The sequence below is a fragment of the Xenopus laevis genome, chromosome 5S (genome assembly GCF_017654675.1).
Source record: "Xenopus laevis strain J_2021 chromosome 5S, Xenopus_laevis_v10.1, whole genome shotgun sequence".
Lineage (NCBI taxonomy): Eukaryota > Metazoa > Chordata > Amphibia > Anura > Pipidae > Xenopus > Xenopus laevis.
The window spans coordinates 7357711-7373115 of record NC_054380.1 but is presented as its reverse complement, the minus strand read 5'-3'; the positions used below and the strand labels follow the sequence as shown (position 1 = coordinate 7373115).

The 15405-nt window shown below is 41.4% G+C and overlaps 1 protein-coding gene across 2 annotated transcripts in view; it reads left to right on the top strand.

The window, feature by feature from the left end:
* The window catches only part of glp1r.S (glucagon like peptide 1 receptor S homeolog), a 127713-nt gene that overhangs the window by 54397 nt on the left and 57911 nt on the right, over positions 1 to 15405 (top strand). For both annotated transcript variants that reach the window (XM_041564203.1, XM_041564204.1), the window contains 2 exons: positions 268 to 364; positions 7371 to 7478. In XM_041564203.1, coding sequence (XP_041420137.1) covers positions 268 to 364; positions 7371 to 7478 — 205 coding nt within the window. The remainder of the gene's footprint in view (positions 1 to 267; positions 365 to 7370; positions 7479 to 15405) is intronic.

The window sequence follows — 15405 nt, the reverse complement described above, 5'->3', positions numbered from 1 at the left end:
TATAAGGATATAATTTACAGGATATTCATGGCTTTTGTGTATTATAATAATATATAACTATTTCTTCTAATAACCAGTTTGTAGATTTCACCATGCGTCACTATTGAAATCATGGAGCATTTAATATGAATGTGTGTATATGAGTTGGAAAAGAGAGAGAAACATACAGGTTAAGGAACTAAGATTTACCCACAGAGAACAAAATAATAACTTGCTCATGAATTAGTTGTGTTTAATTCCCTCTCACCCCTCTGCTTTGTGTTTCAGAGCTCGGCCGTCTCCCTGTCCGACACTATACAGAAATGGAGAGAATATCAGCAGCAGTGTCTGAACAGCTTCCAGCAGATGCCCAACTTACTGACTGGTAAGACTTGTTCTTCTCACCATTAACTCCAGACCCATTTGCAGTATATTATAACTACACCACTAACATCATCATCGTCATTTATTTATTTACTTAGCACTGACAAGATACTCAGTGCTTTACCTTGGTTATAACAAATAGGGAATAAATGGTGGATAACAAACAAGGGTTACAGATACAATAGGATTAGAGGGCTCTACAAATTAGAGTTTACAAACTAAAGGTTGGGGTACAATTGAGACATTAGGATTTTAGAAACAATTTTGATTTATGATACAGCAATGATTGATTAATTAAGGTACATTGAATAAGCCTCTTTAAACAGGTGGGTCTTTAAGGAACTTTTGAAAGTTTGGAAAAATGGAGAAAATCTGACAGCTTGAGGCAGAGAGTTCCAGAGAAAAGCAGAAGCCCAAGAGAAATGGGCAGAAATGATCAGAGGAGAAGTGAGGCGAAGATCAGAAGCAGAGCGAAGGTTGCGTGAAGGAGAGTATTTGGAGATCAGAGATGAAATATACAGAGGGGTTTCATTATTAAGGGTAGCACTGGATTACGCCCGCCCACATACACCCTTCTCTACGAGTGCACATGCACACCTGAACCGGAGCGCTCCCCAGTGCTTCACAGACAGTGGCTGGACTGCATTTGGCCCCTAATTTTTTGCCGCCGTAGGCCCGGGCCTATGTGGCCTCACCACAAATCTGAGCCTGGTTAAGGGCCTTGAATGTAAATGTTAGTAATCTGAATTTGATTCTAGAGGAGATTGGGAGCCAGTGAAGGGACATACATATGGGAGCAGCTGATGTTGAGCGGTGAGATAGATGAATGAGTCTAGCGGCCGCGTTTAGAACAGATTGGAGTTGTGAAAGGCGACTTGTTGGAATACCTGTGAGGAGTAAGTTGCAGTAATCAAGGCGAGAGACTCTTTTATTGACACTGTTTGGTCCAGCTAATTCCCAATGGTGCTCTCTATGCACCTGCCTCTTCTGCCTACCCCTAGTCCTGGTCAAGTACTGGAGCAATGGCCTATATAAGCATTCCAGCGGGTGCCCACAGGGGTTCTGTATGCAGTGCTGCCTTAAGAGTAAATGTCCAACTCTTCTCTGAGTGTAGTTGGGCCCCTGTGAGCTATATATATATATATATATATTGTTTCCAGGGGCCCAACTCCTGCAAAGAGCAAAATATCTATAACTGTGTAGCTAAAAATCAGATTGGTGATTGTGCTATGTCACACTAGTTTTAGCTGTCCACATGACGTCAGGGCTTATTTATTCTGGGACAGGCACAAGTGGTGGGGAAAGCAAAAAAGAAAACTCTTCGGACTTAGCACTTGAACCTATTGTTATTGCAGTGTCTTAATGGAACAACCATTGCAAAATAAAGTCCAGAGTGCCTGCTGAATACCCACAAAGTGCCACTGTATCCTATGTGTTCCGCCAAATTGAAATCTCAAAGTCACGTGACTTGGACAACTGAATGTGACAGTTTTTTTTACACACATGATGCAAATTTATTTTTATCTTTCTGAAATTATAATATGCAAATGAGGGTTTGGATCTGGTATTTGGATCAATAAGATGTGTTATTCGCCCAAATACAGAGATGATTGGCATATTCCTGCAGTCCAGCAATAATAGCTGAAGGGCCACAAGCTGTACAGGTGTATGTACTGTATTTAGTTGTGCGTTTGTCTAATCCCTAAAACCTTAGGTACAGTCCAGTTAATGTCAGAGATACTTACTAACCAGAACTTCAGTCTAGAAGTCCCACAGTACTCCAGCAATTCAAGGTCCGGTGCTTTATATTTACAGTGTAGAAGAATCAATGTACTGACCCAACTGAGATGCTAGTTCTGTGACGGAGCCCGGGCAGTTTGGCTTCAGTATTTAAATTGCTGCTATGACATTCCGAGGATGGTTTCTGGGTGATGTATGATCTCGGCCTGACATACACGGGTGACATTTTCACAAATGATTGATGGTGTCTGTCTCTGTGACGCCTGACGCTTCAATAAACACAACTCTGACACATGAAGGCATTTCATTGGCTGTAATGTTGATAAATGGCTCTCAGGGGACAATATTTGTGCCTTTGTTTTATCACTTTTTGTCTCACAGCTGAGACCACATGACAGTGAGGGGTGATTACAAATTCACAATGGCAGGATAAGCGCACGGACAGTTTATGATATAATCTTTATCTCTGGGTCTGGAATATTTTTTACTAGGCCATTAACTCTGACACGTCTATCTGATTATCTTGATTTCACTCATGTTTAGCTGCACCACGACTCCTTCATTCCTTTTGTATCTGTATAATGGAAGTATCCAGCCATGATCATATCATTATTACCTCCTGCTTTGCTTCTCTGACGTTGTTACTAAGGGTAGGACTCCACAAGCAATTTTGTCGCGATCCGACGCGCTGCAACAAAATGCGACGCAGCGCATCGGATAACGTCAAAATTGCTCGTGGAGTCCTACCCTTAGTCATCCTGCAGTTTCTGTCTTGCAAAAGGATCCACAGTTTAGCTTTTATATAGCCTTCCTGCAGTGGTATAATCCCCTCCCCCCCATTAGTGATTCCCTGTGACCTTACAGCGCCGGCTTCCGCTCAGATTCGGGGAGATTAGTCGCCCAGCGACAAATCTCCTCTTCTTTGGGGCGACTAATCTCTCCGAACTGTCTGCCATCGGCTAGAATGTAAATCACCGGCAGGATGGCAATTGGTGCGCTTCGCTTTCCGAAGATGGCCGTATTTGCCTCACAAGGAAACTTCAAGCAACTTTGGATAATGAAGTGTTCCGAGTGCCATCCCGTCGGTGATTTACATTCTAGCCGGCGGAGAGGCAGTTCGGGGAGATTAGTCACCCGGAAGAAGAGGAGATTTATCGCCGGGCGATCTGAGCGTGTCTCTGCCCTAATACAGTAGCAAGGATAACAGGGGGAACAGTCCAACATCAATGAGGACATAGTCATATACAAGTAGTTATCAGTATAGAGTTTATTCTTTATAACTAAGAGCACTGACCTCTGTTTTATAATTCAGTATTTGGGAGCACTAGTCAGCCTATGGGCAACATATCATTTACTTAGATTTTATCCTCCACTGGGGCAAGGACTAAAGTGAATGATGTGTAAACTCTCTAAGGAACTACAGAATATATCAGTGCTATATATAGTGAATAAAGTACCCCCTCTTGTAAAATATAAGGATATTATAAGTTACCAACTAGTTTCATGACCATATAAAACACGAGGCTGAAGGCCGAGTGTTTTTATACAGGTCATGGAACTCCGAAGGTTACTTCTAACATCCTCATATTTTGCAACTGGGGGTACTTTATTATAATACACAAGTTTCAGTGAGTCATGTGACAGAAATGACATCAGAACTCACCGTTTATAAGGATATCATTTGCAAGATATTCATGGCTTTTTTGTGTATATATATATATATATATAAAAATAAAGGATAATAATACTGGTTATCAATAAGCATAACCCCCCTCCTCCATATAGATTGACCATGTACCAACAGGGGTGATCTAATTTCAAGAACTAACAGGCACCGTGGGATAGTTGTATTGTGTATTTAGATTTACTTTACTTTTGCCCCAGATATTACATAATCATGTGTTTAATGTACTGCCTTCCCAAGGGATTTTTATAGAGACCATTCACTGACAATTTTAAAAAAACTCCATCGTGGGTAAGATGAGGTTAAAGTATAGGAATGCCTCAAAACGAATATGGCTTGAAAAATCTCGCTTTCCCAAATGATGGAACACTGGGGGTTAAAGATAGATTCATTCCTATCCATGAGCAACGAGTCTGCACTAATTCTCACTTACCTTCAATTCCTCCTGCACTCGACCAATAGAGAAACAGTGATTTGTATTTATGATGGTTACTGTGAAGGTTGCCTAGGAGAAGGGCAAATTAGCAATGCCTTAATTGACTCACACGGTGTGATTAGACAGCGCATCATAATTAAATGCCACAAATAGTAATGATGGCACCTTTCTGCCATCGACTTTATTATTCCATAGTTATTTAGACTTTTATGGAAAAACTTCAGCTCCTGAGGGATATTTGACTTGCAGTTTAAAGGGTAAGTATCATCATTTAGGCTCTAGAATTCCAGTGTAATAGCTGGGGCTTGCACCAATGATTTGGTAAATTGTGTGGAAATTTATCTGGCAGGCCAATGTATGTGGTGTCAGTAGTATACATTCATAGTACCTGTGTGGAGAGTAATTAACGCACAATTTTGCATACAGGGTCACTATCAACGTGCTATCTAGTTGCTAGGTTATACTACAGGTATAGGATCCGTTAGCTGGAAATCCGTTACACAGAAAGCTCCGAATTATGGACTCCACTTTATCCAAATAATCCAGATTTTTAAAAATGATTTCCCTTTTCTCTGTAGTAATAAAACAGTAACTTGTACTTGATCCCCACTAAGATATAATTAATCCTTACTGAAAGCAGAACCAGTTTATTGGGTTTATTTAATGTTTACATCATCTTCTCACAGACTTAAGGTATGAAGATCCAAATGACAGAAAGATTTGTTATCCCGAGCATTCTGGATAACAGATTCTATACCTGTACCTATTAGGGATGCACCGAATCCACTATTTTGGATTCGGCCAAATTCCCGAATCCATCCCGAATACCGAACCAAATCCAAATCCTTATTTGCATATGCAAATTAGGGGAGGGAAAGGAAAAAGTGGGGAAAAATTGGTTTACTTCCTTGTTTTGTAACAAAAAGTCACTTGAAACCCCGCCTCTCCATAATTTGCATATGCAAATTAGGATTCGGATTTGGTTCGGCCAAGCACAAGAATCCCGCATTGAATCCTGGATTCGGTGCATCCCTAGTACCAATAGCAGTGATGGATTGGCAAATAACCAAGAGGGGCGTTTAGAGAAAGATGATAAAGAGTGATTTAAATTTAGGACCTGGTTTTTGAGTTATTGTTAAGAGCCAACAGTTATTTTGGATTAACAATTTAATTTTCCTTGGTGGAGACCCATGCTGGGGCACCTCATCTATAGAAACTGAAGGGACTTGAGGTACTTCAATGAGGAGCACAATGATGCCATTTTCCAGTGTCGGACTGGGATACCAGGGGCCCACCCAAAAACCTTTGACCAGGGGCCCACCAATTATTCTTAGACCAGGGGCCCACTCTCAGTACTATTATTCTTCCTCTCCTCACTCAACCTCTATTCTCCTAGTCTCTTTTCTTTACATACTATAATCTATTATTCCATCTATTTAGCCTCTTTGTTCTTATAGAAATAGGGAATGGCCATGAAATAGGCCAAATTGTTAGTAGCAAGAAGCCCACTGACACCTGGGCCCACCGGGAGTTTTCCTGGTCTCCCAGTGGGCCAGTCCGAAACTGCCATTTTCTTTCTGCCCCAGTCTTGACTTGATTCACTTGGGGGCAGGTATACAGAATACATTCTGACTTGCAAGTACTGTGAATGTGCCTTCCCCAAGCTGCCAAAAAGAAATACTGGGGAGCAGTGGAAAAATGGGGTCACTCAGCTTCCCAGCAAATAATCCTGGGAAGATTCATTTTCTTAGAAGAACCCAAGAAAAAAATAATACTGTAATGATTCCCCTTATAGAGAAATCCCAGCTGAGGACAGACAGAGCTGAAAAACAGCATTGGGGTTTTATGCAGAATTGGGTTTCTATGTAGGGGCCCATTTACTTAGCTCGAGTGTAGAAATAGAAGAAAAAATATATAATAAGCTCTCTTGAGCAAGGCCATCTTCACCTCTTGTATTGTAGTGTTTCAGTCTGGCCTATGAGTAAGTGCCCCAATAGGCCTTCACCTGTTTGCCCTATTAAATGGCTTTTAATTACATTTTTGTTACTCTTTTGGAGAAAAACTCACAACTTCGTTTGTTTCAGTGATCCAGGAACATCTGAGCTGTTACAATATGTTATATTTAGTTGATACATTTCTCAGTAAGATCTATGGGGAATATTAGAAACTATTGTATCAATTCTAACAGCTGCCTTCAATGACCTTCTGCTCAGCAGGGACAACGAAAAGAAGTGTATCAACTAAATATATCAATTTAGAACAGTTTAGAGGGTCGGCGACCCCCCTCCCAGAGCTGCTTTAGAAGGTGAAAGGTCACAAATAGAAAGTAATTGGAAAAAGTCTTTATTTCTGGTGATCTATCGGAAACCAACTAAACTGGAAAAAGTGTTGGAAGGTGAACAACCCCTTTAATGAAATTCATGAATTCTGCTCAGCAGGTACAAAGATAACAAATGTATCAACGAAATCAATCTAAAACAGTTAAAGAGTCGGTGACCCCCCCTGAGCTGCTTTAGAAGGTGAAAAATGAAACTTTACACTTCAATATTAGAAAAACAATCAACAAATAGAAAAAAGAAAGTAATCAGAAAAAGTCTTTATTTTTGGTGAACAATCTGAAACCAACTGAAGTGAAAAAAGTGTTTGAAGGTGAACAATCGCTTTAAGTAAAAAAGAGGACAACTGGACAGGCAAAATGGCAAGAAAGAAAAAAACAACTAAGAATGAAGAGGTCATTGCAAAGAAAAGTAAAACAAACCCCAAATTGTCTTAGATATTTAATTATTAAATGAAGCAGGAGGTTGTGGGACTCTTGGTATTGAAGGAAGGTAAATTGGTTGATGGAAACAGGGAAAGAGCAGAAGTGTTAAACCACTTCTTTTGTTCTGTTTGTATTCTGGGGAATTCCCACTCTCTCACTGCTAGTGCCCCTAGATGGCTTGGGTACTGTTGTTTTTTTTCTGACATCAGTACAGCTCAGTAACGTGTAGGGGCCAGTGTTCTACTCACACAGCGACTCTTTGCAGAACAAACCTCAATACATTGCAGGAACAATTCAGTAACTTTGCTCCCATAGGGTGACAGCATTTTCTTATTTGCCAGATTTGGTTCTAAATTTCATTCTAATGTGCTCATGTTCTTTCCCAGGCAGGTTTTGTAACAGAACTTTTGATGATTACGCCTGTTGGCCAGACGGTCTTCCTGGAACTTATGTGAATGTCACGTGCCCTTGGTACCTGCCCTGGTCACACAAAGGTATGGTGTCTAGGGTACTTTGGTTTCACCCATATAGACTTTTTGTTTTGGAAGGTTGAGGTAGACATTCTGTAAATCAGTTTAGCTTGTTTGTAGAGAAAATACTATTTACTACCCCCCCCCCCCGAAGGTCAGGTTTTATAAATGAAAGTAAGTTAGACACAAGCTTGTTTTAATAGTTTTTAGAAGTCATGTTAAAGCACTGGCATATTCTGTGGCGCTAGACATAGAGGCAAATATACATCAAACATAAACATTACATATATATATAGTGAGTTATACAGGAGGTGAATGCTTAATTAGAGTCTAAATAGTATCTATAAGAAAAGTGTATTAGCTGTAAAATGACCCAAAACTGCAGTTGATTTAATTAATTTCTTAATAATGAAAATTATCGTTCCCCTGCGCTAGAATCACACAGTCATATTTATTAGGCTAGGGCTCAAATCTGCAGGCCGATTTCAGCCCCCGACCCCTAACTCCTCTTCTGTGTTTGTGTCTGGAAGCCTTGAGTTGACTCCAGCTTGAACACATGGCGGATTTCGGAAAAGAAACGAAAAGCTTTGCATTGAGAGCCGAAATCCACCAAGTATGTCTGAACTGGAGCCAACACAAGACTTCCGGAAGCAAATGCAGAATAGGAATCTAAAGTCTCATGTATAAACTAAAATACACACACATTGTCATGTTTTCTTATCTCCCCAGACTTGAGGAAATGTTGCACTATGCTTTAAGGCATCACACCTCAATAGCGGAGTCATTTGTAAAGGATCCTTTCTTGGGACTGACTAATTAGATCATGTAGAGAGCATGCTGTTACCCAATTGAATTACCGTATATACTCGAGTATAAGCCGTCCCGAGTATAAGCCGAGGTACCTAATTTTACCTTCAAAAACTGGGAAAGCTTATTGACTCGAGTATAAGTCTAGGGTGAGAAGTGGTAAGTTTCAATCAAAAAATTGAGGGTTTCTGCTCCCATTAGAGGTGCCGGCATCTCGTTTTTGGATGCCGGCGACCAATCTTGGACGCCGGCGAATATTCTTGGAAACTATTCTTGGACGCCGGCGACTATTCTTGGGCGACCGCGACTATTCTTAGACGACGGCGACCGTTTTTGCACTTGACCCGAGTATAAGCCAAGGTAGAGTTTTTCAGCATATTTTGGGGGCTGAAAAACTTGGCTTATACTCGAGTATATACGGTAACTGGTAGGACCTGTCCCTCATGGGGTGCTTTAGCCACTAAAAGGCAATAGAACCACAGAGAGAGGGGAAGGGTCAAAAGCACTTGCTGACATTATGTGGGAAGCAGACTGACTGCAGAGGTGCAAATATAGAGGCAGCAGATCCTGACACTGCTGGAGTTCCCAGGGTATAAGGGACACACAGACTGATAAGCAGAATCCAAAGTTTAAAGGATTCTAAAATGATATTTAATGTTAGGCCCAATCTGGTCACACTACGGAAGACTCCAAGGCAATAGAACAGTCTCTAGTATGTAACAAACAAATCAACTAAACTGAGATCAGCAATTGAGAAAAACGGTAACATGTTTCCCTCCTTCTCAATATTGTGGTTGTTGTTCAAGCATATGGTTGAGTGCGATACAAAGGTCTAGTCAACATTTGCTCAACCTACTTTCTAACCTCTGACCTTTTGTAGCAAAAGATTTTAGGAATTTTTTCCAACTGTATTTTATAATTGTTTGTTTCTGTGAACTTCGCTATAAAGAGAGGAAAACGGCGGTGTTTGCGTAAGATTCCATCTCCGATGGCGTTTTTTTTCTAATCATTAAATTGGGATCTAAATTTGGCTGAGCCCTTATTACAGTCTGGCAGTACGAATGTTATGTTGTTTGTGTTAATGTTTCTGTAAATGAATAAAAATCTCAGATTCACTGAAAGGCCCCAGTCTCGCTAATCTAATAATTATAGCTCATTAATAATAAGAGCCATTACCTGCGACAGCCATTCGACTGAACCATAGTGACAGGGAATGGAACAAACAGGGAAACAAACGCAGTGTTCTACCTGTCTGGGGGAGATTATTTTCGGAATGAACTGCCACTGAATTCTATTGAACCAGCACATAATAGGGTTTTACTGTGTATCACTTGTAGGAAGAGTGGGGAATAGTATCTGTAGTAGAGGCAATAGGAGACAAAAGGACAAGATTAAAGCTCCCCATAGACGCAACGATTCTTCTTGCCGAACGACCGATTTTAGGGAAGTCTGACCAATCCTTAAAAACTATCGTGCGGTTAGTGGGATTCGAACGATCGAACATCTTACGATTTGTTGGCCGACATCTGTCAGGAAATTGATCGGCCAGGTCAAAAAATCTTTTTTGGTCCCAGTGCAATGTATCTATGTTTGCAGGGCCAAGCAGGCAGCTCCCCTTTGTTTTCCTGGCAAATTGGTCTTTTTAGTTGATGGTCAATTCGTACGATCGTTTTGAGATAATCGTGGTCTCACGATAAGGATCGGATCTTTTAAAAATCTCAACATCTATGGCCAGCTTTACACAGTATGACATGATGGAGACTGTACAGCAGGTTGGAGACAGTAGGACAGTGATCCCCAAACAGGGGCTCGCAAGCAACATGTCACCAACCCATTGGATGTTGCTTCCAGTGTCATCAAAAAAGGTTCTTATTTGTTAATTCCTGGCTTGAAGCCTTAGTTGCACACTGCCAAATACAGCCTCATGTAGACTGCCAGTCCATATAAGGGCTACAAATAGCCAATCACAGCCCATATTTTGCATCCCCAGGATCTTTTAACATGTTTATGTTGCTCCTCAGCTTCTTTTACATTTGAATGTGGCTCATGAGTAAAAAAAGATTGGGGACCCCTGCAGTAGGGCAAGATGGTGGGGCAAGAAGGAGACGGTGGAGCAAGAGGGAGAGAGTAGGACAATATGATATGATGGAGATGGTAAGGCAAGAGGGAGACGTAGGACAATATGACATGATGGAGACGGTAGGGCGAGAGGGAAATGGTAGGGCATGAGGGAGACAGTAGGACAATAATCTATATGCCGCCATAGATTCATGGTATCTTTCTATAAAGATTACAACAAACTTTGGGGTCTGATTCTGCTGCATTGTGGTTACTATGGTGCAATACCTATGTCTAGGTTTATGGTCTCTCTTGGTGCAGGCTGTTCCTGCTTTGCTTTGTCACTGCTATGACTAGAAGGCTTTGGCTGAAAGAAAAACTGCAGGCAGGGCCTGAACTAGGGGTAGGCAGCGTAGGCGCCCGCCAAGGGCACAATCATGTGGGGGGAGCACTTTTAAAAGGAATTTTTTTTAACCCTGGTTTGCTTGGCTTTAAAGGAGTAATAAAGTCTAAAATAGAATAATGCTAGAAATGCTGTATTTTGTATACTAAACATAAACATGAACTTGCACCACAAGCCTAATCAAACAATTGATTTATGTTTTCAAAGTTGGCTGCAGGGGGCTGTCACCTTGTAACTTTGTTAACAATCTTTCCAAGACCAAGACTACGCACATGCTCAGTGTGGTCTATGGGCTTCAGTTGGGAGGTTAAGCTTAGGGATCGTCATAAATTATCAGCACAAGTCAAATAATATCTGCCAGAAGCCGATACAACAAGACTGATTAATAATCAGAATATACAGACTGCACTGGGTCTATGGATACAAATCTCTACACAGTCACTGACTGCTCTATAGGGAAACAAACAAAGCTGCTCGAGTTCTGGGAAGTAAGGTGGGGGGGCTCTCCCCTGCCGGTTAAATGTATGAGAAGTTTCCCTGCATAGCAGTTAGGGACCGTGTTCCTTTCCGCAGCAGTCAGAGCAAGTAAAACAAAAGGGGGAATTTCACTGCATAGAATCTGGTTTCTTATAAAAACTGTACACATTTTTTAATTGAAGTATATTGGAGATAGATTTCTTTTTCATTATAGAAAGTAAAAATTGGATTTCATTTTTCTGTTTTTACATCCTCTTTAATAGATTTCAGTTTTATAACCACCTTTTCCAACCCCTTCTTGCCCACGATTCGTACTGTAGGCACAAGCACTCCCCACCTCCCTCTTGGCAGCTGCACAGGTACATATTTGTGGGCAATATCTTGGCAGCTGCTTGCGAAGGTAAACAGATGTTTGGGGCAATATGATGGATTTTTGGCTGTTGGCACAGGTACAGAATGGGGGCAATACGATGGATTTTTGGCTGCTGCTGGCACAGGTACAGATTGGGGGCAATATAGTGATTTTTTTGGCTGCTGCTGGCACAGGTACAGAATGGGGGCAATATTGTGATTTTTTTGGCTGCTGCTGGCACAGGTACAGATTGGGGGCAATATGAGGGATTGACTGCTGTTGGCACAGGTACACAGATGTGTGGGACAATGTGATGGGTTTTTGGCTCTTGTTGGCACAGGTACAAATTAGGGGCAATGTGATGGATTTTTTTGGCTGCCGCTGGCATAGGTTCAGATTTGGGGTAACAATATGATGGATGTTTTGGCTTATACTGACAAAGGTACAGAAGGGGGCAATCTGAGAGCTTGACTGCAGTTGGTACAGGTACAAATGGGGGCAATATGATAGGTGCTGGCACAGATACATGCGGCAACATGATTGGGGCATAGGGGGCATATGAATGGTAAGGTATAGGGGGCATATGAATGGTAAGGTACAGGGGGCATATGAATGTTAAGGTGGGAAATGTTAATGCAGGACTGGGTGGGGGGCACTGATTGAAGCTCTTGCCTAGGGTGCCAAAATACCTTGGCCCGGCCCTGACTGCAGGTGATCTGGACAGGTGCATCAATACTAAAATAATAAGAATACAAATCTAGTGTGTCACTCTGTATTTGTTTGTCAGGGCAAAACATTGTTACAGGTAGAGGTCTCAGAGTACAGACAACTTGAGTTGGAGATGGGCTCAGACTCACAAATGGTTTCTGTCTGTATGTTAGTTTGGTCTCAGGAACGATGTACTGTAAGTGTTAACATTTATTCTGGCCACTAATGTGCTTACTAGTGAATGCATTCAGTTCTTTCCTTTAGCTCTGCAAGTCATCCATCTCCATTCCCTGCCACATTGTCCTGCTCCGTGAGTCACAGGCATGTCCTTGGCCCAGTTTATTGCCATTAGTACATTGTGTTCTCAGGAGGCTCCCCCAGGGCACAAACTATTGTCACTGTATATTTGGTACAGAGCCAGCAGGGCCCAGCTCTGTAGGAAAGAAGTAGTAAGGGTTAATCGGTAGTGTACTTATAGTATAGAGGTTTATGTGGCCCCTGGCAGCGCTCGACTTGAGTATAAATGGCCTTACTATCGTATCTGAAGAAAGTGCAATTAGATTAGTGCAAGAAATCACCCTCTTATCTGCCTTCAGACTGTCCAATAACAGAGCGACACAAACATCTCCCTGTTAAATAACCATTAAGGTACCTGACTCAATAGAAACAATGTTATCCAGAAATTAACCTCATGAGCTTACAGGTCAATACCATGCGCAATAATGTCTCCTATGTGGCCTTTCTAGACTTTCATTTATATTCTATGCCTAGAAGGAAACTTCACTTTTAGGACAGGGGGTGAGGATACATTTAGCTTTTTGTGTTCAGACACACTCTTTGCTTTTATTTTGCTGGTACAAGAGGAGGCTGATAACATTCAAGAATTTACTCATCACTAAGTGATAGGGGGGGGACAGATCGCTATAAAGGAGGATCTTTGTACCAGAACAAAAAGGAATTAAGGGATTTAAATATTTAATTAATTTACCTTTATCTCACTGTCCACTGGCACATGAAACAGCAGGAGAATAATAGAAAAGCACCACTCCAACTTTTCCAGATAAAAATGCCTTTATTGCAGATCTCTGGGCATCACAGCAACGTTTCAGGCCTTAAATGGCCTTTGATGAAGCTAAACTGACAATCCAAACGCAGCTATTTAAAGTCTTGGGTGCCACCTAGTGGGTAATTAGTAACAAATTACAATCATGTGATACATTTTCTACTATAAGTTAAACAATGTTACATTGAGGTCATATTCTTTGTTTAGGCCTAATGGAGTTAATGGGGCAAATTCACTAAACGACGAAGCGCCTAAAGCTAGCGTTAATTCGCTAGCGTGGCGCATTTTTTGTTAATTCGCTGATTCACTAACGGATGCTGGCGTAAATTCGCTAGTGTTACTTCGCACCCTTACGCCTGGCGAATTTGCGCAACCGACGTAACTACGCGAATTCACTGACGCGCGAATTATTCTGAACGCTACCTTTTACGCCAGACTTCCTTCGCCACCTCAGACCAGGCGAAGTGCAATAGAGTAGATAGAGATTGCTTCAAAAAAAAAGTTACAAATTTTTCTAAGTCCCAAAAAACCCTGGGGTTTTTTCCTTTTTTATGGGTGATAGGCTGAAAAAGATCAAAATTTTTTTTGGGGCTCCCCTCCTTCCCCCCTACATTTCCTAACTCATGGCACCTTAACTATACAGTGGGCACATGTGTAGGGCAAAATAACAATTTTATTTGATGTTTTGAAGGTTTCCCAGGCTTGTGTAGTGATGTTACATATTCCTCCATTGTAACTTCAATTTGGCGCCGTATGCAAATTAAGCATCGCTAGCATAACTTCGCTTTGCGAATTAACGCTAGCGCAACTTCGCAACCTTACGCTACCCCTGAGCGCAACTTCGGATTTTTGTGAATTTGCGAAGCACTGGCGAAAATACGTCTGGCGAAGTGCGGCGAAGCGCATGCTGGCGCAACTACGAATCTTAGTGAATTTGCCCCAATGTCTCTAATCTCCTGATCCAAAAAGCCTCTCTCTACAATAAAGATTTTAATCACCACGTTTTGGCTCGATTATTTCAATGACCTGAAACCTTAGTTGATTAACATTATGGCCCATTTCAATGAAGTGGCCACAACTGCTTTTTCTTGCCGTTGTATCACCTATAGACTCATCTTCCATTACAAATGGTAATCGGGGTCTTGCATCAGAATATCTGAGAAACCTACGTGGATCTTATGGTTGCCATGGAGACAGCAGGGGTGTCCGTTGTTATTGCAATGAAAAAAATATGATGTGTTGGCCTTTAAGTGATGTAAATTGTAAACGATAGATTAGTGATGCTCGTTTGGATGAGTGACGACTTCCATGAAAACTGCAATTTCCCTACAGAGCCAATAAGAGAAATAGCTGGAGATATGATTGCTGTTGTCCCTCGCCACCTGCTTCCCATGATGCAATTGCACTGATAATAAAGAAAGGCTTCATCATTTGAAACACGACTCGGCCCAATGTTTAAGTTCATAAGGAAGATTAAAAATAGCTCCATCCATCTTCTCTGTGCGAAATATATAAGGTGCGGCCTTGTTTGCTAAAGGTGCAATGAATGGAAATCGGTCAAAGTTATTTAGAGGAACCTTTGAAAGATCCTTGGTACATTCTGGCTGAGGATCATTCCGTGACAAATGTGACATCAGATGAAGATGAAATATGGTTTTTGTAACATTGGCCTTCGTTCTCCATGTGGTGCCAGGGATATCCTAAGATAAGGCAGTCAATTCTACTCAGGAGAAGGAATAGAGAAGGTGGGCCACATGCAACCTTTGCGGGGTCTGTCAGCAAAACACTTTAGGAGTGAAAGATGGGAAATTATATTGCCCATACTATTCTGCCAGAAAATTTCAGTAAATTTGTAATGCCGGACCCAGCTCTAGTTGCCGATTTACCGGCTAGTGAAATACCGGCCAGGTGGCAACCCTACCAACCATGGATACATACCTCAAACACCAGGTTGTGTTATATTATTACACAGAAAATGTAAACAACTTTTAAAAATTATAATTACTTGCCTAAAATTGATTCTATGGGGGATGCCTTCCAATAATTTGGAGCTTTATGCAAACGGGTTTCTGGGTAAGGGATC